Source organism: Acanthopagrus latus, chromosome 16 (assembly GCF_904848185.1).
Source record: "Acanthopagrus latus isolate v.2019 chromosome 16, fAcaLat1.1, whole genome shotgun sequence".
In the NCBI taxonomy this organism is placed as follows: domain Eukaryota; kingdom Metazoa; phylum Chordata; class Actinopteri; order Spariformes; family Sparidae; genus Acanthopagrus; species Acanthopagrus latus.
Genome location: NC_051054.1, coordinates 15,902,521 through 15,930,473, shown reverse-complemented (window position 1 = coordinate 15,930,473; position 27,953 = coordinate 15,902,521). Strand labels below are relative to the sequence as shown.

General features: G+C 43.7%; 2 protein-coding genes across 5 annotated transcripts in view; one reads left to right on the top strand and one right to left on the bottom strand.

The window, feature by feature from the left end:
• Positions 1-329: 329 nt before the first annotated feature.
• On the top strand, positions 330-3,253 carry si:ch211-67f13.7 (uncharacterized protein LOC565426 homolog). Its single transcript, XM_037071932.1, has 8 exons — positions 330-880; positions 961-1,073; positions 1,148-1,254; positions 1,343-1,517; positions 1,593-1,707; positions 1,785-1,864; positions 2,212-2,300; positions 2,475-3,253. The coding sequence occupies exons 1-8, from the start codon at positions 419-421 to the stop codon at positions 3,146-3,148; spliced, it is 1,815 nt and encodes a 604-aa protein (XP_036927827.1). The 5' UTR covers positions 330-418; the 3' UTR covers positions 3,149-3,253.
• A 430-nt stretch (positions 3,254-3,683) lies between these two features.
• The window catches only part of LOC119004741 (uncharacterized protein KIAA1522 homolog), a 29,315-nt gene continuing 5,045 nt past the window's right edge, over positions 3,684-27,953 (bottom strand). For 3 of the 4 annotated variants that reach the window (XM_037071923.1, XM_037071924.1, XM_037071925.1), the window contains exons 2-8: positions 22,302-22,620; positions 10,309-10,452; positions 10,091-10,134; positions 9,840-9,975; positions 9,504-9,605; positions 5,163-9,317; positions 3,684-4,654 (exon numbers count right to left, since the gene is read on the bottom strand). In XM_037071923.1, coding sequence (XP_036927818.1) covers positions 4,590-4,654; positions 5,163-9,317; positions 9,504-9,605; positions 9,840-9,975; positions 10,091-10,134; positions 10,309-10,452; positions 22,302-22,596 — 4,941 coding nt within the window. In that variant the 5' untranslated portion in view covers positions 22,597-22,620 and the 3' untranslated portion in view covers positions 3,684-4,589. The remainder of the gene's footprint in view (positions 4,655-5,162; positions 9,318-9,503; positions 9,606-9,839; positions 9,976-10,090; positions 10,135-10,308; positions 10,453-22,301; positions 22,621-27,953) is intronic. The other variant, XM_037071926.1, reaches the window with a different exon arrangement.

Sequence of the window (27,953 nt, the reverse complement as noted above, 5' to 3'; positions counted from 1 at the left end):
CATAAAAATACTTGGTTGGGCGTCCAGGTATGTTATCTCAGGACAGTATCTAAAAAAAAATACATCTGGTAGAAAAGTTCCCCTTTTTAAGAAAAAGAAAAGAAAAAGAAAGCCCATTCTGAAATGTCCCAATCAAATATTCTCTTATATTTTCTTCCTTTCATTTCATGTATTATTCTATTAGGTCTGAATCCTTCCTGAAGTACTCTGACTTGAATCAAGAAACCTATTGAACAAAGAAATATTCATACAAAGAAAGTCAAGCAACTGGTTCCCTGTAAAGTCTGAAACCAACCAAAACCAATCTCAACAACAGGCTGCCAATTTACCCTCCACACTAATTACCCCCAGCCGTGACTGCGCGCTGCTTTTACGCGCAGATCGAAAGAGAAGGTAGAAGGACAGCAGGACTGCTGCGATGAAAACAAAGTGGCATCTCTATATTTTCTGGAGTGTTTTATCACTTGGCCTCCTCAGCTGTGCCGGCGACACTTATGAATCTCAATTCGCAAGAAGGAAAACGCTCTTCAAACCGGACACGCCAAAATCCAAACTGTCAACAACGGGCAACAGAAAATCCTCCCTCTGGTTACCTGCCAGCTCGTTTCCCTTGTCTCACCTCGGTCCCACTCCGGCGCCTGGAACACCTCGATCCATGCGTCAAGGTGAGACCCAGTCGGGCCTCGCCCACCTCCCAGACGTCTCTGTAACCTGCTCCGCGTCTGACTTTGTCGTGCGGGTCAAACCGGCCTTCTACGGCCAGGGCGCAGACGCAGAGGAGCTGAAGTTAGGTAACACCTGCAAAAGCAACGGAGTCCTCGGACCGCACGGTGACCTGCTCTTCATATATCCCCTGACTGCGTGCGATGCCGTGCGCCAGGTAAGATTTCCATCGAGTGGCACCGTGTTTAAAAAACTTGAAATCTGTTGAAAGCGCTGCTTCTGACCCTTTCTTGGCAGACCCCCCGCGGTTATCTGGTCTACAAATTTGTGCTCCACTTTGAGCCTTCGCCGAAACGTTTCCCAAGCAGCGCGCAGCGGATCGATGTCGATATTGAATGCCGTTACCAAAGGTCAGATTTCTCTTCGTTTGGTCCACATTTTCTGTGCGTGAAAGGCCACTATTTACAACCTCCACACTGTCCAGGAGCCATCACGTGCACCAGCTGACTGTGCAGCCCACCTGGAGAACCGCCGTTGTGCGTAAGAAGCTGAGAGGAAGTCCACAGGAGTTCCAGATCGAGTTGATGGATGGTGCGTTTAAAGACCTGCGGATTATTGTTCACTCAGTATGTTTATGTATGTGTGAAGTGGCTCCATTTGGTGTGATTGATGAACTTAGATTCGTGGAGCGGAGCAGCCAAGTCCCAGGTGTTCCAGCTCGGAAAGACGCTTAATTTCCAGATCTCTGCTGCTCATCTCCCAGCCGGTGGGAAACTGTACATCAACAGCTGCTACGCTTCACCATCCACTGGCTCTGAGTCACCCCTCAAATACACCATCCTTGACAACTTCGGGTGAGTATTATGGACAGTAAAGCATTTAAAACGTTTTGGTTTCACCCTGATTTAGACTACTGTCGTCACCCACAGATGCATGCTGGACAGCAAGAGAGAGCCAGGGGCCTCTCGGTTCATCTCTCGGACAGACAAGACCCTGAGATTCTCCCTGAAGGCTTTCCAGTTCACATCCGACCCTGACACAGAGGTGAAACGCAAATTGGTGTAATTCTCTGGATTCACACACAGTTCACCACTGTGCCTTAACCCTGTTTCTATTTTTAGGTCAATATTCACTGCAAGTTATTTGTAACATCTGAGGAGCCAGGTCCTGCGCACAAATCATGCACGTACAGAGGAAACAGGTGAATATCCACACTATGAATTGATTTCTAGGACTATATGCGACTTTGTGTTTTTGTCATACATTTGCATTATTATGATATATTTGTCCTATCCTGCCACCTTTCTAGCTTCAAACAGTGTTCCGGGGACCTCGTTTTTCTCTGAGAACAGCTTGTTTATTCAGTTATGGAAAAATACATATTTCTGAGTTCAGAGTATCAATATTGTAAATATTACAATTCTGAGTATCTAAATCTATACTACAAACTGCCCCTTTAAGTACTATGCAAACTTCTAGTTCAGTCACTAGTCCCCAATACTGCTGTTTCAGAGTGGATTCAGCATATTTGTGCACTTGCCATGACAGGTGGAAGGCCCTGACTGGTGACGACTCCATCTGTGAATGCTGTGACTCGCAGTGTGTGACCTCCAAACCGCGGAGAGCCATGATGGAAGGTGTGTGTGTGTGATTCAAATGAAATATGTATGCACACATTTCTACTCAGATTAACTAGACAGTATATCTCAGAATCTCTCAAACTAATATAAAAAGTCCAGTCACATGAATGGGAGTAATCACACATTTTCCTGTGATCATTTTAAAATGGCTGTATCTCTACCACTTCCAAGGCTCTGCAAGCAGTGGGTCATTGCTGGTCTCTGATGAGCCATACACAGCAGATGATGGCTTTCTACCAGTCAGTCCCCCCTCAGTCAGCATGAGCAGAGACGGCGAGGCTACAATCATTCATTACATTGATTATCGTGAGAACCTGTGGGGAAGTGAAGATGTAGTAATGTATGATGAGGATGAAGAAGAGCAAGACAATATGGCAGATGATGATGATGATGATGATGATGATGATGGAGAAGAGGAACAGGAGGAGGAGGAGCAGCCAAATGGGGTTATCGTCAGAGTGATGACAGAACCTGATTTAGAGGAGTTAAGTTTCAGGGAGAGGATCTCAGCGGGGGAGAAGAACGAGTCTGAACTGAGGGCTTCAGATCAGTTCGAGCAGGACTGGTCAGGGCATTTAGCAGAGGAGGATTTTTCAGTGGGTGAAGAGGAGGACGATGAGATCTCTGATGCGCAGCAGGTGATCCATTTGAATCGGAGGGAAGGTGAAGACGGCCTGCAGAGAGCCTTCCGGCCCCTGGTGTCGGAAGGAGAGGAAGAAAACAGGGAGCACACAGGTGGAGGTGGAGAGGAGGACAGGATGATCGCCTCTGAGGCGGAGCAGAAGAACGATGATGAGGATGTAGTATATGATAGGGAGATGACGTGGTATTTCACATGGAGGTAGTATTAGTTTGATGGTCAGTGCTCTGCTTTAAAGACTGTTGTTACTCTCCATACCAGAAGGATATTCTGAGTCTTTTCAATAAAACATGAAAATGCAATTACTGGACCCTTTTTTTTTTTTTTTTTTTTTTACACGTTGACGTAAGACTAAGACTCTATTTCTTCTCATAATGTTTAATTGTAATTAGATTTATATTGATCTGGAACATGACTGATTCTGATAGCAGTTGGCATGGATCGATTGAACAGTACCTCCACCAATTTTACACGTTAAAGTGTGTTTGCAGGTTTTGGGGAGCACCCTTTGAGGCATGTCAGTGTGATTACTCCTGACAGTTACAAATGTCAAAGAGAAGGAAAATGTCTTTGAGTCTAAATCTACGTACTTGTTTGTATCGCACTGAGCCATACAGACCTAAGGCTCAGGAAGAGAAGGCTGAAATAAAGAAATTGGATGCAAATGTCGGGGGGGGGAACAACACTGGATATCAGATGAACTGGAAAATTTAAAAGAACAATAGAATGACTGCCACAACTTGATCTGTCAATAAATCTTTATTCTTTTAGTTATGGATAATCATTTATTACAGTCTCTGAAACCACTTTTGAAATATATTAAAGTTTAACACAGAAACATCCCACCGTTTGAGCCATAACCGTAATGTCTCCATTATCAGTAACTAAAAGCAGCAGAAAATGTGCTCGAAAATAATGATTCCACTGTTTCTTTCTTTCTGTCTGCTCGTTGTTTCTGTGGCATCAATGGTCATGCACATATATAGCTTTGGATCAGAACAAATGACACGTAGGATTTGTGAGACCACATTTTGATATGATTAAGAGCTACATGACCAAACTGGAAGTAAAGGTTCAGCACAGCATAGCAAAGAAGACATTCTGTCTCTAGTGACCCTACTCTTAACATGACAATAGGAAAAAATAACTTAATGTTTTTTTTTTTAACAAATATAATTGGTGTGGAAACTATTTGAAAAAATGTGGAAGAGAAAGAGATATCTGTAGCAGAGCTTCATCATTACTGTTAAATGTACAACATTTTGCTATATTTACAGATGAGCGCCCAAAAGTCCCATTGGTGAGTACTGACTAAAGCTCTGATTCAGCAGGACATAAGTGGTACAATCATCGTTTGACACTAGAGGGCGGTATACTCCCATCTCTAGCAAATCTAAAGCTCAGAAGACCCTCTGACAAAATAAAATATAGTGTATTTACTATTAGTAAAATACAACATGAGTACTTGGTAAAATTAAGACCCACACCATAAACATCAAACTGAAAGGATTTTCTTTAAAATCCAGAGCTCTGAAATAACATCTCATGTCATTTCATCCAACAAGTCCAATTTCTTGTCACACAGGTCCAACTTGCAGAATATTCAGTGAAATTAGTCCTTCTCCGGTCTCCTTCAGTCTTTACAATCATGCTGATGGTGTCTCTCCTCCTTCAACAGTACCTGCTGTCCCATTTGTCTTCTCTGCATCATCTGGGGTTGGAGAATTTAGGCAAAATTAGTTTAATGTGGTGCAGAAGGGTTGTTCAAAAAACAAGAAATAAAGAAACTGATTTGAAAGTTAGACAGGCTAAAATCAACTACTGAGTGGATTACTATGGATTACTACATTTTGCACAAACAGTCATGTACTCCTCAAACTGAATTATGATCTCTTCGTGTCTCTTTCAGTTGCCTAATACTTTGGTTCAGGACAAATGTTGTGTTTAGTGCAAATCAGCAAATATTAGCCCTTAACACAACAAGTGGGGTGCAACTGATGAGTTTGAATTCAACTTGGAAGCTGACATGTACGGCCACAATGATACAAAGTGAAGCTGGTGTTATTATCAGCATTTTAGCACTGTCATTGGGAGCATGTTGGCATCACAGACTATTTGGCTGCATAGAATTTTAGCTTCATACTCTTGAACCAAACAAAAACCCTGAATCATCACCTTAATTTCTGTTGAACTCCCTTAAACAATATAATCTCTCTTACCCATGATACTCTCTTGCAGTGCGTCCTGTCCTGCAGTTTGCTCCGTCACTTCGCCGGTCTCAATCTCTTTTCCTTTCGTTTTGGGTTTTTTTGCAACAGGCGGTGGCACCTTGACTCCCTTCTCTGCTTCACCCACTTCCTTTGTAACAGAGGAAACCTCCAGGTTCTTCTGTATGGTTGTGTTGGCCTCCGGAGCTGGCTTTGCCTCAATCACCATCTTCTTGTTGCTCTTGGAGAAGATAAAGCTTGCTGTGCTGGTGGGGGACTTATGGGGGTCTATCGGAGATGTGGGTGACTGCAAGCTTAGGCGAGATCCAGGGCTGGCTTGTGATCTGGCGGCTGTCCTCAGGCGGATGGCCTCCTGTAGGTTCATGGAACGAGAGGCGGTCATGGCCGGAGCGGACTTTTTAGTAGGAGAGAGGACTGTGGATGGAGACACAGGTGGAACTACAAGAGACTGGGACTTTGGAAAAGCTGGTTGTGAAATGATTATGGCAGGTGGGGAAGTGGGTGGGGAAGAGGTGATGATTAGAGACCTTCTGATGGGCTTCTGAGGAGCCTCACTACTGGCCGATGAGGTTGGGACCTGATTGCTGGGCTGCTCATTCCTCATCGTGACCTCAGCCTGTGGTTGCTCCTGAGCTTTAGGAGGCTCAGGGCTGCTGTTAACGGGCAACGGAGTGACAATAGGAACGGGTTCCTCCTGTGCAACAGGGGCAGAGGTCTGCTCTGGGGTTTGGTTTTCTGTGCTTGCAGGATGAGACTGTTGCTCTGATATGCTTGCAAGACCCTCCACAGGTAAAGGTGGAGTGTTTACAGGTGGAGAAGGAAGAGGTTCTTTAGATGGTTCTGTTGTAAGAGAGTTTTCTGTAGCTGGAGGGTTTGAGACTTCAGGTGGTGGTGAATGGGAGGCCTCCTGAGTCGACGGACCATCAGTGGTCGGGGGTGTAATTTCCGGCTGTCCGGGAGGTGGTGGTGGAATACTTTTAGGGGGAGTGAGAATACTGTGAGATGGGACATTCTCCTCTGGAAGAGCAACATCCTGCTCTGATGACTGGGGTTGTGATTGCAGAGGTGGTGGAGATGGAATACTCTGTGGTGGAGCAAGCTTGCTAACAGGTGTTTCCTCTTCAGATGATTGATGAGCATTCTCTTGGGAAGATGGAGAAGAAACCTCTACAGTTGACAAAGTCAAGACCTCTTCAACTGGTGAAGGGGATACCATAGTAACCTGGGTGGAGGAGAAGTCTTTAACAAGTGGAGGGGGGGCTTCTGGAATCTGAAGAGGAGAGGGATCACTGGGCCTCTGAGGAGAAACCTTTATAGTCGGAGGAGGAGAGTCTTCTTTAGGTGGTGGTGGGGGAGAAACCTCTTTAGGTGGTGAGGGAGGGATGTCTTTGGGTGGCGATGGGAGGGAAAATTCTATAGGTGGTAGTGGAAAGACTTCTTTAGGTGGCAGAGGAGAGACTTTCGTAGGTGGTGGTAGGGGAGAAACCTCTTTAGGTGGTGGTAGTGGAGAGACTTCTTTAAGTGGTGTTGGAGAGACATCTTTAGGTTGTGTAAGAGAGACTTCTGTGGGTGGTGGTGGTGGAGAGACTTCTGTGGGTGGTGGCAGTGGAGGTGGTGCTGGAGAGACTTCTTTTGGTGGCCGTTGAGGAACTTCTATAGGTGGTGGCAGAGCAAATTCCTTAGGTGGTGGAAGAGGTGGTGGAGGAGAGACCCTTGTAATGTTAGTGGACAAGACTGCTTCAAGTGGTGGAGGGGGAGCTGAATAAGGTGGAGGAGGTGGGATATTCAGGGGTTGTTGTACGACCCCTGGGGATGTACTGGGCTTCTGTGGTTCAGCCTCCTTAATCACTTTAACACATTCTGTTTTCACCACTGATAAAACGGACGTAGAGTGACCACCAGGAGTGGACCTCTCTGGGAGCCCCTCAACAGGTATACCTAACCCCTCCTCACCAAACATAGGTGGAGGTGGAAGAGGGAAATCAATCTCATCATGTCCATCAAGGCCCATTGGTGGGGGTGGTGGGGGCCAGGATGACTCAGGTGATACAACAGCCAACTTGGGTTGGAGAGGATTGTGCACCAGGGAAGATGGAGGTGGAATGTGTAGTAATGAAATGGCTGGTACTGTGTCCACCGCTGTAGTTTGTGTGGTCGTCTTTTTGGCTTCTTCTTCCCTCACTGTTGCCAACCTTCCTTCGCGTCTCTCTGCGGCTTTCACCAACATCCCGCTTAATATGTCACTTACTCTTACATTCCCATCTTTTTCTATCACTTTTCTATTTCCCGTCACATCAACATGCTGCTCAGCCAGTCTGTCGTTTTTCTCTTTGTGAATGTCTGCATTCAAAATACCACTTTCTTGAACTTTCTTTAACTCCAGCACATGTAGTGATCCATTAACAGCCTCTGCTGTTGTCTTGTGTTTTCTTTCTACCATTAAGCTCTTTGCAGTGCCACCTGGGGATGCAGAAGGAGAGCTCCTCTGCTGTCTCCTGTCCTTTGGATTCTTCTTTATGATGGCGTAAGTCTTACCAGGTGCCGGGGGTCCCAGTAGCAACTCAATGCTATGCATGCTGTGAGACCATACCTCTGGAGGAGGTGGTGGAGGTGCATGAATTTTTGGTGGCGGAGGTATGTTGAAAAGTTCTCTCAAGGCCCTTACAGAAGGGCTGACACTGGCAGTATTGAGTCTGTCAACTTGGGTGTCAGGTTTGAGATCCACTGTAGACTTGCTGTTTTCAGGAGCCTCAGGCTGTGCAGGAGGGGGCTGAGGTGAGGCAGGAGGAGTGGAACCAGGGAAAAATCTTTGAAGCTTCGCTAAGAGGCCTCTCTTGTGCCTTGGAGATGAGCTGTGAGTAGGTTTAGAAAGCCGTGTCGATGCAACATCTTGGCTGGAGTAGCCACTGGATGGGGACACAGTTTTGCTCATCTTATTCTCCTGCAGTGATTCCTGCTTCTCTTGTGAAGCGTCTTTGGAAACAGTTCCCTCAGTCTTTGAAGCTTCCTCTGCCTTTTGTGCCTGATCTTTTTGATTTTGAGATCTGATGGGACTGAATGACACAGAACCTGTAGAGTCTTCCAGAGAGCTGGTATCAGCACTGTATCCAGGGCTGTCTATTGGTTTTGAGGGCATAGGAGATGATCCAGCTTTGTTTTTTTCATTTTCATCACCTGAGGCGGAGATTGTATGGAGAGTAGGTTCCCCTGAAGTGACCCTGACCTCCGTCAGATCACGTGACCTTCGCTTCATCTTATTGTGGAGGGAATAGGATCGGTTTGGAGGAGGAGGAGCCTTCTTAGATTTTATGACAGAGAGGCTACGTGCAAACTGCCCATCTTTCTTCACCTCGCCTCCCTTATTCATGAGATTGCCATTGGAGGTGCAATTTGAAGCCTTGGAGGAGTGAACACTGACTTTGTCCTCTTTAGCTGAGCCATCTCCGTCCTGGGACCTCTTCTGTCTGGGGGTGCTGTTGCTGGAGATGGTTGAGGAGTCAGAAACCAAGGTCTCTGAGGACTCAGAGTTGCTCCAACAAGAGCTGTCGGACATATTGGGAGGCTTGTAGCGAGAGGCGGAGGTGATGGTGGAGGCTCTGGAGGAGGCCCTGGAGGAATTTTCTCTGGTATGAGAGGCTCGAGAAGAAGCACGGGAGGAGGATGGGCTGGACAGCAACAAGCTGCTCTTGCTGACAGTGCGGACACTGTTGCGACTCCGTCCACGGCTGATCTCCACCACGTCGATGGAGGGTGGCAACACAGCATTGGGGATGATTTTGGACATGTATGCAGCCTGGGGTGACATGGTTATGACAGGGCTGGGTGGTTCCTGCTGGAGGCTGTTGGCAGTGGTCAACCAGGGAACGGCCAGGGACCGAGGCCTCCGCTCGCCCGACAAGTCAGGACCCAAGCAGTGCAGCAGGGCAAGGTCATCTCTATGACCAGCATGGGTGGCACCGAGCTGCTCAAGTTGCCCTTTGTTGAGGGGATGGATGACATCCATGTCTTGAAGGTTGGAACTGGCTCCTTGCTGTGACTTTGCTGCATGCTGCTGCCCATCAGTTATTGGGCTTTCGTCAGATTCACCATTATAAAGCTGCTCCTCATCTAATCTCTGAGCCACTGTCCAACCCCCTCTGTCCAGGCCTGACGGGAGACAGGAAGACCAGTTAGCACAAGTGTGCAAATGGATGCATTTATTTTCTGTACAGAAGACAGTAACGTAGCCATATGTAACACCACAATCACTCTGAATGTACTCAATCAATTCAAAAAGGTAATAATGGATAGATGTTTTATGAAAGAAATACATTAAAGTAATGAGCCACATACCCAGTTCTCTCTGAACATGCTGTGGGATCCCTGCAACAGTTTTTCTCTGTTTTCTCCTTGTCTTGGATTTTTTCCCAGAGTTCAAGGGCCTGAATGTTGATCCTGGGCAGACAGGCATGAGAAAATAGTGAGAAACATGATCTTTTGATCCATTTAAACTGAATCCAATCTGTAAATCTCATCATTAAGGGGAAACACGACAGGTATCTACCCTGCTCAGTGCAGTGTCTCTCCCTCAATGTTTAATCTCTAATTTTGTGCGTGTGAGCGTCACCATATAGTATGGTGTATAATGACCAAGATTACTTACAAATAGTAATTTACAGTTGTGGTTACCTTGCCTCGTGAGTCCAGAACGGGAAGATCTTGAGGACACGGATGATTGCACAGAGACGACTGAAGTTGAGTCAGCAATGGTGCTGTCAGTCATAAACCCTCCACCTTCCCCGTCTGTGTGGATCGTCCTTGATGACTGGCAAAAGGAGATACAAAAATCAATCTGATGAAAAATCGCTTGTACAAGAACTCTGCATTTGCAGTAAGCGTAAGAAAATAAAATGCTGTTCTGGGCGTGATGTGTCACTCACAATTGTACTCTCATTATCCCGGTACTCCACTCCATTATTGGTTTCTGCAACGAAAGTATCATTTAACTGCAGATTATGATAGCATTTAACATTCTTAAGCGTGTTTATATCCTCTGGTGCACACCCTCTTGAGTATACATACTGTTATCGACATCTTGGCATGAGACACCTCTAATTTCGTGCACAGACATAACACTGTATCATAATGTGTTTTGTACCTTCCTGCTGCATCATTTTTAACCCCTCCAGGGCCTCAGTGTGAAGGTTCTCCAGGTACTTGGGCCTGCTGCCCTCAATGAACACGTTCTCCTGGAACAACGGGGGTGCCGGGGTCTTGTCATCGTCGTCTCGCCTTGGGGAAGCTGGAAGTAGAGCGGAGTGGGAGAGGTGGGGGGATCAGCCTGGATGAACTCAAAGCTCTCTGTGTTACTGTAACAGTAGATAAGTGGGCCATATGGACGGGATGAGAGCATTCAGGTGTCTGCCAGGGGCCATTTAAGCACAGGAATGGTTAATGTGTTTGAGGGTTAATACTTGAGAGTGTGAGTTAAAAGGCTAAATTCGACTCAGGCAGGATTAAACTCCAGTGACTCTGACAATGACTTGGCACTGGATTATCATATCAAAGATCTACCGTCAGCAGCATGTGCTCTAGCTTAATTATCATCTAATCAGACAGTGAGACGAGCACTGATTAAATTGCTGTCAGATCTTGTTGCGTGTACATCAGTTCATTATAAAATACCTGTGATACCATGTCGTGAACCATGGACACCACCCATGTTGCCATGTTGTTTTAGTGAAGAAATGTTAATCAGATGAGAAAAATCTTCATTGACTAATTTTGTTTTTATGCCTAAACAAGTACATTACTATGACAGAATAGACAAACTTACCTTAAGAGGACAAAACAATTTAATTTGTTTTCACTTTATCTTTATTTGGCAGACCCTGCCAGCTTTATAGCTTTAAACAGTGTTTTTGGGACCTTATTTTCCTCTGACATTAGCTTGTTTATGCAGTTATGGAAAAAATAAACTCACATGTGTACTTGTATAAACCTATTCTGATGAGTTGTTGTCACAGAAAATCAAGTCAAGTTGTTGGTTTGAATGTTGTGATTTTACTTTAAGAGTGTGAAAACTCTCTTAAAGTACCAGCCACTTAACATTTGCTGACTAACTGACATGTGATTCAACTCTGTGATGCTTCCAGGAGACAGTCTTGGATCAATGGGCTAACAACCGGCTAAGACACTTTTATGTAATGACGACAGCTGCTCCGCATTTAGCCTCCTACTGTACTCCACTGTCTCTAAAAGACCATGCTGGAATTAGCCTTGACAGTCATGTGCTCTGTGATCGGTACTAATCATTACCACTGTCTCTTCTGTAACAGCATTACCGGTGATAGAAAATACCAAGAAAGAATTATCTATAAATATGCAAAAATCTATTTTTGTACTGCAATTTGGAGCGAATATCAGCTGTCAAAGTCAAGACTTTAAATCACAGCAAATCAGGAGAGTAAACATTGAGAACTGACAGTCTATAGTTCCAGTGAATGACAGCACTTTTCATTACTTTACTGCCAGTCTAAGGCGAGCCCGTTGATCCAGCCTCTACTTGTCTCATTTAAAGAGCAATGTCAACAAGGAGCGACCGGTTTAAGTCATAAACCAATCACATCTATTGCTTCACAATTCAAGAGGTTGGCAAGTGCCGCTTTCACTCACCTTTCCTCTTGAAGACTGGTGGGAAGCAGGGGAAATTAGCACTAGAGCTGTTGGTCAGAAGCAACACCATGGTGTCTCATAAAAGAAAAGTAATCCAAAAGTACCCCAAAACTATACCAAAGTTGTGTTAAAGAGAGAAAAAAAAAACAGATCTAGAGGTTCAGTCCGTCAGCTGACAAAAACATCCTGCAAAGACCAAGACAGGATGATAATCTTGTTTGTTTTTGATGTGGTTGTTGTTGTCAGTTCAGGTCCACGCGGAGCAGAAAATGCCGCTACAGCCAATAGACGGTCAGAGCTCAGACACTAATCCTCAGCAGCCTAATTCTCTACTGTATCTCCCCCACACGCTGCCACACAAGAACCAGCGCAGCATCCCCCTGTTGCCCCCCATCCGCAGGCACGCTCGCCCCGGATTGGTCAGTCGGGGGGGGAACAGATCAAATAGAGATCATGCATGTAAACACTTAAGGGAAGGGAAAGCTGTTGTCAGGGATTTGAGGTGCCAGAGCGTCACGGGTGACTCCCTCATACTTGCTCCACTGTTAATAAATAACACTACACAAAGGACACTCTTAATTTAAACACAGCAACTTTGTTCTCCTCAGACTTCATTTCGAGATGTATAACTCTGTTGTTTTGCCACAAGGGGGAGTAAGTGAATTAAAATAATGTATTCCCGAAACAAGATTAAAAACATGTTTGCAGCTCTACAGCACATGGTCACACATGTGAAAAGTGCTCCCTATTGTTTCCAGGAGAAATACATTGAATCTGTTACTCAGCAACAAGAGCACGGAGGATGACATAAGAGCTTATACTCCTCATCTGGAGAGGCATCAAACACTCTTATTAAACTTGTTTTCGAGGCAGATTTCTGGTGTTTAGTCCGTTTGTTACTTTCTCTTCTATTTATGACACCTAAAAATTCATTTGCAACCGAGGGGTTTGTTCACTTCCTGGTGTGCTGAGCAGACGTGACGTGGAATGTGTGCCATCTGAACAAATGGAAAACATTCCCATGGTTGTGGATCCTACCGAGTGAGCTAAGACAAAAGTAGTTTGCAAGAGACTAAATGAATCGCGCGTGTTACCAGCACACAGCAACAAGTATGAATAAATAAAAACTCCAACAGAATCCACTCGTTAAACTTCAGCGTATAGATGGACAGTAGACAGAGAGTTGACAGGCATGTGTAGGGTAAAGTCAGTCCAGGACAACAGTTATCTGGTTACCACGACGTTACACACTCGACTGGAGCGGCCTGGAGTGATGTGTGGACGGGTGGAGCACAATTCCCTGTTAATGGGGGGGCGCATATTACCACTGCTCCTGTGATCTCATTGTAATTGTGTCCATATTAATCACTGGCATATTAAAGGCACCATCTGTCACTTGGTGGATTGTGCCGAAGCGGGTAGCATTAACGGGCTGGTGGTGATTACGTATGAGGCCCCCAAACCGATGTTTACATCCCGGATTTGGGTAAATGCGTTAAGTCTAATGTGATGTGATACTGCATGACCAGGAGGAAAAACAATGTGTTTAATTTTTTATTTATTTTTCTTAAATCAGCTCAAGGGCAGGACGATGATTAGATTTTATGACATGTGAATAACGGTGGATTGAAAGTAGAAGGTTTTCACTGAGCCAAACATCTGTTAGAAAGTTTGTTTTGGAAAAATATGGATTCTGTGGCAGTAAACAGAGACAGAAGGCTTCAGGAGATATGTTGCGTCATCGCCTACTGTAAACAAATTGCAAGCAGCGACACAGACAGCAACAGCAAGACTGTTGTGATACGCAACCATGGCAAATACTTTGTACCCAATTTTAGATAAGGAGCACCGTTTTAACTTCAGAAAGAAGACGTTGCTCGGGACGTTTCAGAAATGTTTTTTCTTTTGATAACCTTTTTTTTCCTAATTTAGATTGATCATTTTCAAGCAAGGCTTCAAAATAAGAGCAAAGATATTGGCTTTATGATCAACACTGTATTGTAAAATGACTGAGGTTATGAGCAAATGTTAGATTTGTGGTGTTCAAATACAGATGGCTTCTTGTAAAATGCCCACTTGTGTTCCTTTATTTTAACTTAAGAATATAAACCTCCCTCCAGGTGGCTAAAATCCCCAAATTCAAAGAACAAAAACCCTGATATTGTGCTCAAAATGCCTCTTTCCAAACCTAAAAGAAAGGTTGACCTAGAGAACAAACACTGTTGTTTGACAGGGATTGACAACTGATTATTTCCTGTTCCTCTCAATAACGCTGGGAATTAGGGAAAGACGAGTTACTCAGCTTCACATCAGTACAATTAAAATTGACTTTAAGTTACAGTTTTAGACACCTGCACCACCCACAAACACAGACAACCTGATGTGACTCTACGTAGGAGCACTTCATGGGAATCAAACCGATGCAGCTACCCCACACACACACACACACACACACACACACACACACACACACACACACACACACACACACACACACACACACACACACCTTCCATCCCTGCCCCAACTTGCCCCTCTCTCTTGTTTTGCACCGCCAGGCAGACAGCCATGCAGAGACATTATCTCTAGCTCTGTGTGGTGCTGCTGTCTGCCAGGTGCTTAAGCCTCTCTAATCAGCCCAAACCCGACTGAACACACCGTGATGACAGTGGGAAAAGGGCTGATCGAGGCTCACTGCTCCCAAAAGCAACAGTCTCGATACACTCGGCCCATGTGTTGATACATGGCGGTCAAAGCTCGCGAGCTCCAATGACTGTTTTCACGCTCCTGGCTTCCAATGCATTAAGTATAAACATCTCTCCATCAAAGCTGGAAGAGCGGAAGGAAGAAGCTTGCTGTGACAGGGACAACGATCCAGCTCGCAGACACACCTGCATGACCTGGCACGCTGGGTTACACTTTAATTCACTCTCAGACAATACGATCCGTATGCCAGTAAACCTGCATGTATCAGACACCTGTGGAAGTATACCTTACATGCACACAAATCTATGCTACTGCTATTAGAATGCAGGTGGCCTCTCTTTGCACCATGTTTAATGTCATTACATTGATGTATACCCTGAGCCCCCACAGCCCTCACCTGTTACTGCACAGTTTACAACGTCAAAAGTGAAGAATTTCCACTTCTCAGACTCGGTGACAGCTTCATAGCGTGGAGGTCTCTCTTGATTATTTTAGCCGTAGGCGAAGTGTCCAGTGCCATCAAGCAACATGCAGGAGAATGCAAACTCCTCAGGCCTGGCAGTTCCTGTTTAGGCACACCTTTGTTACAGGCTCCCATTGTGTATGATTACTGACAATAAATAATAGAGGAAAGAGTTCCAGGTTCTTATTTTTGGAACAAGAGGGCATCGAGACAGGGATTTCGGAGCACTGGGGAAGTGTGAGTGTTTACTAGCTGGTTAGCATGCTAACCAGATATCTCTGCAATGCATTACATAGACAAACTACTGTCAAAACAGTTTTCTTCCTTCACATTCTATTGATAATTTCTGTTCATTTTTAAATATTTTAGACTAAAATTGTGCACCTTCATGTCGAGTTGAGATGAAAAATGCTTTTAACACTTTTAGATCACATCCACGGTCACATTGTGCATTTATTTAACAATATGCAAAAAAAAAAAGGGAAAAAAAACATCATGACATCATCAAAATTTCAACAAGGCCTAAACCTGTCAAGATAAATAAAATATTTATTTATTTTTCATATTGTTCACCCCTAGTGCATTAGCATGCTAACATTTGATAATTAGCACTAAAGACAGTGAAGGCAGAGGTCATTAGGATTTATCCTCCAGGGACCATAAATGTTGACATTTTATGCTAATTCATCTAACGGTGGTTGAGATTGATCAAAATGGTTGAAACACTAACAGGCAGACAATTGCCATCCCTACAGCCACACTGATAGAATGGCTAAAAACATTTTAGTAGTTTGGTTTACATTTTATAGGCCATACTATTTTCTCATACCATAATAAATTGGTCATTGTAACTCGTAATAATAATTGTGTAACACTGTATACTGTGATACCGTAAAACTGTGGAATAGTCCAGACGCAGCAGCCCGGCACTCTTTTACTTACCTACTTGAATCTTTTGTCATTTATCTTGTTGTATTTATTTTATGATTGTTGTTCATATCTTACGATTTCTATCTATTTTTTATACTTGTTTACATATTTATTCGTCAAACAAAGAGCTGCTGACTGTGTTTTGTTGTTTCTGAAACAATGACAATAAAAATCTGTTCTATTCGATCTATTCCTCTATTTTAATGCACAGATGTGGTAAAGGGTAGCCACTTAGAGCTGCTGACATGGCAGGATACTCTTGCCATTATTTCTTCATCTTTAGAGTAAACAAAATGGTAGATTGTGTCCCTAAAACTAAAAAACACCAAGCTGTGCTGATACAAACTGGGCACGTCCTTCACGCAGAGTGCAGGCTTATCAAGCCTTGGCTATGTTTTAAAAGAACAGTATGTACTTGAACAGGAAAACTACATAAATAACCAACATCGTGTGCCCCTTCTCTATGAGGTACATTAAATTCTTCATTATCTTCAGTTACAGAACAGTGCATTTCTACCCCTTACAGAGCTGCTTCAAACCTCCCTCGCTGGACTACAGAAGTCATGACCGATGACTCACAAAACTTTCCAAGCACATATTTATCAGTCTCTCTGTAGACTTGCCACAGTATGTTGGCAAACATTTTCCTTTCGTGACAAAAGCCTGTGCAGTTGGTGCAACGTATCTACACAGCTTAACAATGAAACAATGTATGATTTCATAAATAATAACTGTGGCTCCCGGCCGTCCTGTTTAGTTTGGTAACACTGACACCACACGTTCAAGGACTGCAAAGAATAAAAGGAACTTGATTAAGTGAAACTGGAGCACATTATTCAGTTGGGACTAGAGGGCAAACTGGCTCCTACCAAACTTCTCTTACCATTTGAGTGACCTAAATATGATCTCCTCTGTCATTTGGGTGTGTCGGCTGTTCATCTATTGAAACAAAATCCTAGTAAATACCCATAAAACCCTGTGATTATAAACAAGAAGTTGTGCAAGTGTTTACTATACATGTAGTCAAGTCCGCAACTACAGAAATTCCCACAAAGTCAGCATCATCTTGGTGCTCCCGTAACACACGGGCAGGCTGTGTGTGTGTTTGTGCCAGCTCTTTAGGCTCACATTCATTTTTTAGAGATTGAAAAAACACATAACGCTTTCCTCCCTCTACTATGGTGCTTGACTTTCCAGAAGGAAACACCTCCAACAGGTGACAGCGTATTAAAAGAAATAAGCTGGTTTATCATTTCCCGCCATGACAGCAGAAAGTGAAACTCTAATAGATGTCAGTTTTCTCAAACCTGTTCTCCTTGCTATTGTGTCATCATAACACCATAACCAAAATAACAACCCTGTGTTACACAAACACACAAACAATATCAAAAAAGGCACCATTTGTTTTAGGTTTGTCTAAACAGCAACATCAGCTTTCAGAGAAACTGAATTTCCCATGATGCTTCTGAAAGCTCCGGTGAGAATTTCACCTACCATCTTGGGGTTTTTTTTCAGTCATAGGTGACCATATTTGGGCACGAGAGTTGAGCTTACCCTGCTTTACCACATATTTTACTCTAAATAATATATAATCATTTAGAAAATGAACATCATAATGTATTAAAGAATACCTGAAACTAGAGATTGAGTCCATAACCTCATTAGGAACCTTTTTGCTGAGGTTTTAAATAAAATGAGAAGTAGGGCAATTTTCTCATAAACTTAATGATAAAATCTCATAAAATCTGACATCTTTTTGCAACCAGTGGAGGCACCACCTGCTGGCCTTTAGAAAGAATGCAGGTTTAAGGCACTTTTGCATTTTCTTCACTTTAAGATCTCTTAAGTCTTGGAATCTAAATTAGGATGATGCAGCTTGTGCCTTGTTGCCTCCACTGTTTTTCCTTTCGCTTCCCTTTTACTTCTTCTGCTATCTGCCATCCCAAAGCCTAAAGCTTGAGCTCCACTTTGCCTGAAAAACACTTCTTTTAAAAAAAAAAAAAAAAAAAAAAAAAAGCAACAAAGTAATCTGCTTTATGCACAATCTACTAGATTTCACACAAAAACTAGCCTGCTGATGAACCCGTGAAGGTGTTAATCTTTTACACAACTTTATCAAAACTGATGTGGCAATGCTTAATCGGTGTCCAAATGCTCCACATAGCACCTTTACCTTCACTGGGCTTTACACCAGTGATCAACAGATGAATGAACTTAACCATTATATTTTTCCTAAATAAAGCAGTGTCTGTAAGAAAATATTCAACCAAGGAAGTCAAATGTAACAGCTCATGTGATCTGCCATCTGGCATGTATGCCAAACACACACTCACACACAAAGGACTCCCTTTTTAAACCTTCCTCAAAGAAATATCTTTAAAAAGATCAGGAATGTGAGGAATCTCTGAGGGAGTGTTTCGACTGAACAGGTGACTTTAGTAGGACTGCATGACCTAATAAGTCTTAACTTAACCCTTTTTCCATTCAATCACAGTGAGGGAAATTGCTCTTCGAACTTAATGAAACAAAGGCAGGATTTTGGCGACCGGAGCTGCATAACAGAGAGCCGCCGTGTAGTTTTACAACACGACGAGTAAACTGACAAGACAGCGGGGACATAAATCAGTGTCAGACAGGTACGCAGAGACAAGCATTGACAGTGTAAGGAATCAGACAAGTGGATGTGAATCAACACGTAAAGACAGATCAACTCTGCTTTTGACGAAACACTGTCAAGGTAATCAGGGAAGGTAATGCAGAGATAATGGGTTTACCACACTGAAGGGTCCAGGAGGCCAGAGTTTATCGCTCCAAAAACTGCTACTGTGCAGTTCCCTCTCCGGTCAAACTCCACTGGCCGTGTTTGCAAAGGGTAGTGTAACCCGAGGGCGATAGGGTTTAGACACTCACCCACGCAGGGAATCTAGTTGAACCTGCACTGTCACCATTAAACGAAAACTGAAAAGACCAGGAGATTAACTTGTATCATGTGCAATGGCAGGTTACTTTGTTAGGGACTTATCACCTGAATACAAGCACATACTAGTAGGGCTGCGTATTCATTGAAGATTTTCACTGCTAGTGCCTGCATGATACTTGATTTTTTGCTGACAGACACCAAAAATGTTTTACTTTGAGAAACACAGACATGGTTTTCTATGGAAGAACTTTCACTTTGAAAAGATGCAACATGTAAGAATTAGTCACCTGTCAAATTCATACTCCAAACAACTGGGGGCAGCGTACCACCAGGGAAACTGCTAACTGCTAACTCAGTTTACATTGTAGCTCGCTGTTGTATTAGCTGATTCTTCCCCTACTGGAAGCTCAGCGCTACAGGTGAATGCAATTGTTGTTTACCTGGGCTATCAACTCTTCAGATACAAAGTGGCTAACAGCTAATCGGTTGTCTAGAGCTCCCGCTAACAGTGCTTTTCATTACTGATTGATCTGCGGATATTTTCTCAATTAACTGAGGAGTCATTACATAAAATCAATACAAATACAGTTAAGAAAATACATTCAACATAAAGAATAAAAGACAAAAAGAAAAGCAGTTTATCCTCACGTTACCTAAAAAAACTTAAATCAATACTTGTGTATGATGTACTGTAGGAGACTATTGAGGTTCGATACCCAGGCATTCATACTGGTCTCATATAAACACGTGAGTACTAGTGTGTCGGTGCGATGAGGAACAATTTGGAGGGGTCAGGAAAAACAGAACTCCTTGTTCCCCCTCACTGTAACTGTCCTGGCATGGCTTTTAATTAACTGGCACTGTGCCCGCCATACCAGGCAGTTAGTGTGCAGGAGGCCCCTCTGGCATCAATACAGATCATCATCAGGGGCTCGGCTGGAGGTATTCAATTTTACACTGCGCCACGTCCCGCTACTGTAATAAACCTCCTCTGGATGCATTTTGGGAATTCTTCTCTAATCAGACGAAGCGTCAGACGGGGAGCTTGCTACAGTTGTTGCCAACGCCAATAAATTGCATGTCAATACAATGGTTGATAGCTGAGCGCTCAAGAGTGACACATGACAATGCCGGACATATAAATCATTTAACAAAAGAAATACTTCCAGCACTGAAGTGATATATTTCTGTAACCTTGAGGCATTGATTTAAGACAGTAGATATACCGTTGTGGCTACCATCATGGCTATCATTAAAGGTTGGTTACAACTTTCCACCTAGAGCGGATGTGTGTCCTCTGCCTCTGTGTGGAAGGTAGACCTTGTCAGGTGAAACACCTTATCTGTCTTCACAGTTTACTCTCTCTTACAAAACAGTTTGACACCGCAGCATAAGTAGCACAATGTAGTGCAGCGATTGTGTAATGCAGTCTACAGACGCAGGATAGAGTCAACGCTGACGTCTTCGTCTATGCATTAATCATGCCCGAAAGCCACAGTGTGACCGAAAACGTGTTTATACATCTTCATCTCCCGTTGTGGGTACGGTTGACTGTGTGAGCTTGAATCCAGTGGAAATCCCCTCACACCCTTCCAGATGAACGAAGAGCTCTGGGCTTCCACTTGGAGAAGACGCAGCAAGCGTAGCAGGCGGAGCCTCCGCTGTCTGTAAAGCAATTAGCCAAGACTGCACAAGCAGAGCCAGACACACATAAAACAACCCCAACCGAGCACTGTTTGTGCTGTTGTGTTTTTACTTAAGCCGATTCAGAGGAACAAGGTTTAGCTAGTTTGTCTCTGCTTTTTTTGTGTTTCAGGTCTGACTGCATCCCGGTGTGATGAATGAGGGTTAAGAACTTAAGTTAGTGCTCACAGTTCACAACAGGAGAAAAGGAGAGGCAGGACTGCTAGAGTTCAACATGCTGACATGTGAGTGCACATGTGCAAGCTCCGACAAGATCCCACAGCTATGGGAAAGTCAGAGCGTTGCTGCAATTTTCTTCGGCGTGTGTGAATAAGACGTTCACTTTGTGTGTCAGTCGGGTTTTCTAAGCTGTTGACTGTGTGGGTGTCTGTGTGTGTCAGCACAAACGTTCAAACAAAATGCACTGTCCACTTCACGGCAGCCACAGTGCAGCACTCTCCAATGTAACCTGAGGACCAGGTAAGTTAAGTGATGGTATCGCAGAACAAGACAGACACAGATTTCTTTCCACAACAAACAAAGCGAGGAGGTCAGAAGGGGAGCAGGAATTCAGTCTGTCCAAATATCCCTCCAGTGAGCAAACACACATGCCTGGGAGGCAAGGCGCAGTAGAACTGGTTCCCAGGAGCTTACACCAGTCAGTCACAAAATTAAAAGCACGAACAGGGAAGTGGATCACGTTGGCATCATTACAATGCAATGTTCTGCTGCGAAACCCTGGTCAGGAATGACACCATGACAAAATCTCAAGGCATCGACCTGGCCTCCAAATACCCCAGATCCCGATCCGATGGAGCATCTGTGGGACGCGCTGGAACAAGTTTGATCCATGGAGGCCCTACCTCGGAAACCACAGGACGCAAAGCATCCACTGTCAACGTCCTAGTGCCAGAAACCATAGGAGGTCACAGAGGTCCTCTGTCCATGACTCGAAGGGTCAGAGCTATATATGATCCCTGTCGAGGGTCATCACTGAGATGCTCTCAATAGAAGTATCTTATAAAGAGCTCAATGATAATGTACAATACATTACAGGACCACAAGGGACGGTTTTAGCCTGTTGACTTAACAAATGACTTCACTTATGACAAATATTTCATTGTTTCCTTCCTGGCAGGCACCCACTGGCTTCTCTCATGTCAGTACAAAACCTTAATCAACTGGCATGGCCTTGACTTAGAAGGGAATTCATCAGTTTAACAATAGGTTGCTTATATGTTTTGGTTTCTGCGTGTGTCAAAGGTTCCTTGTCTTGCACAGACACTGATGATGCATTCAAGGATGTTCTGACAGGCAAAAACATTTAGTATTTTCTAAGTGTGCAATTTATAATCTTTGTAGATTATTCCATTTATTTGATCAATCAATTCATTGTTAAGACCAAGCAATGTATTAGAAAAATATTTCATCAAACAGCCCAAAACTAAATGACATAAATTCACAATGATATAAAACATAATCAGCAACAAATCTTTGTTTAAATGTTTCGTTTGATAAATGACTTCATGATAAGTCATTGAATACCCCCCACCCTCCCAAAAAAACAGCCAGTAAATGAGATATTTCAAAACCCTGCTTATTACTGCATCACACAAAGGCTTAAAGTTATGCATAATTAATGGCATGGACACTCTGAGTGACAGTGACAGTGTCATTATGTTACATGTACAGTCAACCTGACCAGAGAAACAGCTGCTAATCTGCAAACACAGGAGGGAGTAAAATGGCGGCCGAGCACGCTGCAGGCTCTTACCATGACCGTTACCTTGTGGATGAGCCTGTCTTCCTGACTTCTGTCCTCCTTTGTGTCCACTCTGAAGCCCTGCAGGGTGTCCATCCAGAGCCAAGTCGAGTGCAGGGCCGAGACCCAGTCTCTGCCCCTTAGCGTCCAGATCCTTTCTCTTCTTGCCCTTCAGCCAGCCCAACGCCCGGCCCAGGGAGTGACTGCGCTTCTTGCGGCCCCTTTTGTTATGCTTCTCCTGGGCAAAAATATCAACCACATCCTGGGGGAGAATGTCTCCGACCCCCAGCGAGTCACGGTTAGACATGCCGCTTCACACTGGAGCTACACCCTGGAAAAGACACAAAAGAGAGAGGGGAGACATTTAATTTTAAATCACCAACAGATATAATTTACACCCGCAATGTGCAGTTCAGCTCGTGCATGTACTTCAGATGGGGTGCGTGCTAACACTTTTAGCATAGCAGCTAAAGTGAAGACTTGACTGCCTGAACAATGGGATCTCGGTGGGCTTCCAAAGACGTGGATTATGCAGGACAAGATGTTTGGAGAAGTTGGATGTTTTGTACTCTTATTGTTCTCACATATTAAAACAAGTCCCCATCTGCTTTAGCCATTAAGAAGAAAGGCTGAAAAGCTGTGTTGCTGTGACGCTCCAGAAATGTCAGATCTTCACCTGTTTTTTGATCTGCACAAGATGGAGTAGATAATGACTGAACTTATATTTTTGGGTGAACTTATCCTTTAAACTATGCTTGCAAGTTGTAAAAATCCTCTAATGAATCCAGTTGCACTGCAAATAAATTGTTCATAGTTGCAAATTCTTACTCTTCAGACCACCCCAATGTGAATGTGTGTGTATATATCTGTTCGTGTGTGTCCGAGGGCACTGCTCATTCAACACACACACACACACACACACACACACTCAGGCCTACACAGACCCCCCCTCCTGCCTCCAGACCAAACTTCACAGTTCTGCAAAGAAAGAACTGGCACCGCTCCCTCCATTCCACAACATGGAGTCATGATTCACAAAGCCGCACCCGTAGGCTCATGAGCTTTTACACACATCTCAACAGCACAGTGGGAAGAGCTCAAGATAAGAAAAACAAACAGTCACTAATAGACGGTGTCCGTCCGTTTTTCAGTGAAGTTTTGTTTCCTCTTCCTGGTTACGCTTTATTGTCTTCACTCATCTTGTTTCCATTCTCAGTATGAGCTCATCTCTCAGCCTCCTCCCTCCACCACCTCCACCTCCACCTCGCCAAACTCCTCTACTTTAAGGCAGGTTTCTCCGCCTCGCTCCTGGGAATCTGTAGCTTACACTGGGCTCCTTCCAGCTGCGCACTTTATTAGATACTTATCTCCAGATCACAGGCTAAAAGTGGGATCAGGCTCTTAAGATGACAGGAGTCAGAGCTTGTAAATAAGCGCACACAGAGACCGAGGGGAGGTGGGAACTGAGGAGTCAGGGTGAGAAAATTCTGAATCCCTGGGTGATGTGCTGTCGAGAAAGATCGTGAAAGGTTTTTGAATACTACCCAGCCCTAGGCAAGACATGGAATTATACCACAGAAATCTCATGTTCTGAGGATCGCAAACAGCTCCTTATCAACAAATCCCTGTGTAATGCGCAGGGAGGGTGGTACTGAGAAGTTGGATGTTTTTTTGCCTTTTCTCCCGGCAGATTCCTTACATACTGTAATATACTGTCCTGCAATTCAGCAGTTCAACTACAGTTCAACAGCACCGCATCCTACAGCCTTCAAAGCGACCATTCGGTTGAATCAACATCTCTCTAAAACAGTTTGAACAAGAACCAAACATCACAGCCTTCTTGAAGGGAGGATTTATTGCGTTATTTCTGTCGGGCTACGTTAGCTTTAACAAGGTGGATCTCGTAAACCGTCTTCAGTGTGCGCTTACGGTGGAAACAAGTCATCAGTCATACGGGCAGCTACGAGATGCTGTACATATGATCCATTCATGTGGAATCGGAGTACTTGGAAAAATTAAATCTATTGATGGGCCACGGACCAGAGGCAACCACCTATTGTATTTTTAGAAATACAAAATGGCGCCAAGATGTGAAGTTCACCTAATTGACTGACTTCTTGCAGAAATTGTCACTCAGTCATCTGTGCCCAGATCATAAAAAGGACAGGGAAAAAGAGACTAGGATTCTTTAGTGAATGTTGGTACAAAAAATAATGGCAATAGTTGTTGAGCTAGGAAGGCAATGAATAAGAGTTAAGTCTGGTTCTGCCCTCTTCAGGAGTATGCAGCCCCATATAAGAGGCTTAAGATGAATACTTGAAGTACTTGAATGCTTTTCTAAACTTTATACATACATGGGCATTTTGAGGTAATCTGTTATCTTAATGTAGCCGAGCTGAGCTTGTTATTCCCTGCAGCACATCTGAAGTGGCGCGGCGTGTATGGAGCAGATGTAAGGAGTGAGTTGTAGTGAAAGGACAACAACAAGAAGACGCATCCATCTTCTCCCAGAGAAAAGTACCAGGCCTCTCCCCGCGCTAAGCCCTGTGTTTCTCCTGCTCCAAATTACAGTCATTTGGGCATGACTAAGATCCGTGCATCAGTGCTGGCTGCAGTCGCCAATAATCAGACACGTCTCTCAGGAGAAGAGGGGCCTGGCTCGCTCGTTTATAGCCCGCGGGCTGCGGGGAGTGCATCAACTCGTCATATTATTTCCATCGCAGAGAGACCCGAGTAATGTAAAGAGAGCCGAGACCACCCAGCAGACTGCTGTCTGTGCAGTCCGGTCTCGAGGGGTTGACTCATGCCACCATTGCTGTGGTAATGCACAACAACCAGCAAACTGAAAAAGTGGCGGCTCCCTTAAATCTGCTGCCACTCTAAAAATGTTTGTTTGATGACGTCTATTGTCTTGTGATTTACGCAAGAAAATGTCACATCTAGGAAAAAAAAAGTCCCGGCCATAACCCTCTCTCTAGCAAGTAAGCTTTTACAAAGACAATCTCCCTTCAGAGTTACAGCCGGCATCTTAATTACAGGGTTGCTTCATTGTGCCAGCAATCACTTAACCTCCAACCACACCTCTCGATTCACAAATACACAAGCTAAAGAGAATTTGAAGTCAGACTCTTTTCAGGATTTGTGGCCCAAACCTAGCTTAAAAAACCTCCACCACCATCGAATACACAGCATTACATCAGGTTGTATCGTATCATCTCAATGATCATGATCAGGTCATGTGCCTGAAGCTTATTTGCAGACAAAAATGTTGTATGTGCTCTCTCCGCCTCGCTCTCACACACACACGCACACACACTAAGCTCACTGTGGTTTTCCAGCCCCATTCCTGCCAGAGCAGGCATGTGTTCCAACATGCTGTTTACTTATCCTTTACAAAAGAGGCCAGGCTCTCAACATTGGACAGGAGGTACGGCTCAAACACAGCAAACCTCAACGCAGTGTGTCAATATCTGCAGCACTGACTGATTATCTGACACTGACAGCAGTGTGTACATATCAGCATGAAGTAAACCGGAGCTGATAATAGTTTACACACTGTCATGAAATAGACTGGGAGACTCAACACATGTGAAAATTACATCTGTTGTGGGCTTTTTACGGCTATATATCCTTGGGCATGAGTACGTTAATTCTATAGTAAATGGGGGATTTCTCTTCACGTTTACGCAGGCGGGTCAACAACGTTAAAGCAAAGCAAAGCACTGACACCTGCCTTGCCTTGAGCAAAGCAAAGCACAGTAGCATAGCTTACTGAGGATATCCAAACCCAAATCCATGAATATACCAAAGATTTCCATTTTACAGTGGGCTGTACTGTACCTTTCTTTCACACACTGCTGTGTTAAAGAAGCAGGAAAGCCAGTTTTTGTTATATATGAAAATGACTTTAATCCAAGTGACTAAAGCGTGTACACACCCTCAACAGATGCAGAGCAAGTGCAAATAATTTTCACTATTTGTTTTTAGGCTGAATGCCTTTAAGGTGGGATTTATTCCAAATGGCAAATGGGACACTGACTTTAAAGGCACTTTCCCCCCCATTTCCTTCAGTATTTTATCTGTGTTCATGTGCATGTAATAGCTTAAAAAAAATTAAAAAGCCAGTGTCTGCGAGAACAAAAGCTCCTCTTTCCCACAGAAAACACTGCTCCTGAAACACATCATCAGTAGACTCGCCCTTTATGCCATGACTTCATGACATCACACCATGTCATCATTAAGGCCTCAAGTTCAGCATGTAAGAATTAATTCAACACAGCTGCTCTGTTGTTGTTGAGAGTCCTGGCTCAGGCGTGTGTGAGCTGACCAATCAGTAAGTATTCAGAAGGAGGGGCCTTGAAGAGACAGTAGCTAAAACAGTGAGCTTGAGACAGAGGGGCAATACAGTGCTGCAGCAGTGGACAGTATAATAAAACTGATGTGTTTTTTAAATATCAAAAAAACATGTAGTCCTTGGCAAGGCTAAAGTTATGAAACCAGCTGAGACCCATTTGATTGATTTAAGATGTTCTAAAACTTTACTAACTCAAGTACCGCCCTTATTCTGATTTTGGAACACTAACACTATCACCCAACTACAACATTTTGCTGAGAATACTGGAGGGGAAAAGCTAGCGTATGATGCAATTAATTAATGATAACCTACCTTTTGATGAATATAGCATTGAAACAACAAACTGAGTGAAAGAGTTTCTATTAGTGCCTCCTGAGCGGATTCATTTTAATACTTTTGCCATAACATTTCAGTAATTTTCATCTTGATATAAATGTGTTACAAACCGTACAGTATCAAAGCAAGTAAGTATTGCTTTACAGTACATTTCTAGTCTAACTGTGCTTGCTAAGTTTTTGACTTGATTCAGTTTAACACTTGAGCTGATCATTAGCTTTGTCAATCTCTAACCATCAAACACGACTGTAAAATATTTTTTTCCCCAGCTCAGTCCTACTTAAGTCAAAAGGTATTTCAGTGTTGCAAATACACGATGAGAAACTTGAATACTCCACGCAGTACTGCTGCACACAAGTAGCGATATGTCTATTTGACAAACAGTTTTATGTAAAAAAAATTAAAAATTAATTTAAACAAAGGGGTAAAGAATTCAGTTCAAACATTTCATAAAAAGAAGGTTACGATGTCCAATATACAATCATTGTTGGACAAATTAAAAAAAAAAAAAAAAACTCCGACTGCAGGGTACAGCAGCCGTCGTTACGTAATATAGTAAACTCACAATACTGACTTCATGCTCAAGTTTAATCACGCTCTTATCAACTCTGGAAAATATGAACAATGTGAATTTTGCAGGCAGTGGTGGGGGCGCGGGGGAGGGGTCCAGGAACAGTGACTTTGACTGCCGTGAGTCACAGGGGGAAGCTGACGGAGCAGACTCCCAGTGCCTCATGGGGATAAGGCAAAGCCAAGAGGGAGTGGCACTGATACAGGCAGCCGCCTTTATTTGAATTAGGACTGGGTCAGCTTAACCAGGAGGCCATTCACATCTACGCCTGAGCTGCCGGGTTTCACATGGCACGACTTAGCTGTCAGTGAGCGGGGTTAAGGTCAGGCTGAATGTGGTTAGTCTTTACAAGAAGAAAATAACAGATCAATAAGGTTAATGTTCTTCTCTTTTAAAGGGAAAG

Coding starts and splice junctions, on each gene's coding strand:
- si:ch211-67f13.7 (XM_037071932.1), top strand. CDS start 419: ATGAAAACAAAGTGGCATCTCTATATTTTCTGGAGTGTTTTATCACTT. Junction 1,074..1,147: donor ATTGAATGCCGTTACCAAAG/GTCAGATTTCTC, acceptor CACACTGTCCAG/GAGCCATCACGTGCACCAGC. Junction 1,865..2,211: donor TGCACGTACAGAGGAAACAG/GTGAATATCCAC, acceptor TTGCCATGACAG/GTGGAAGGCCCTGACTGGTG.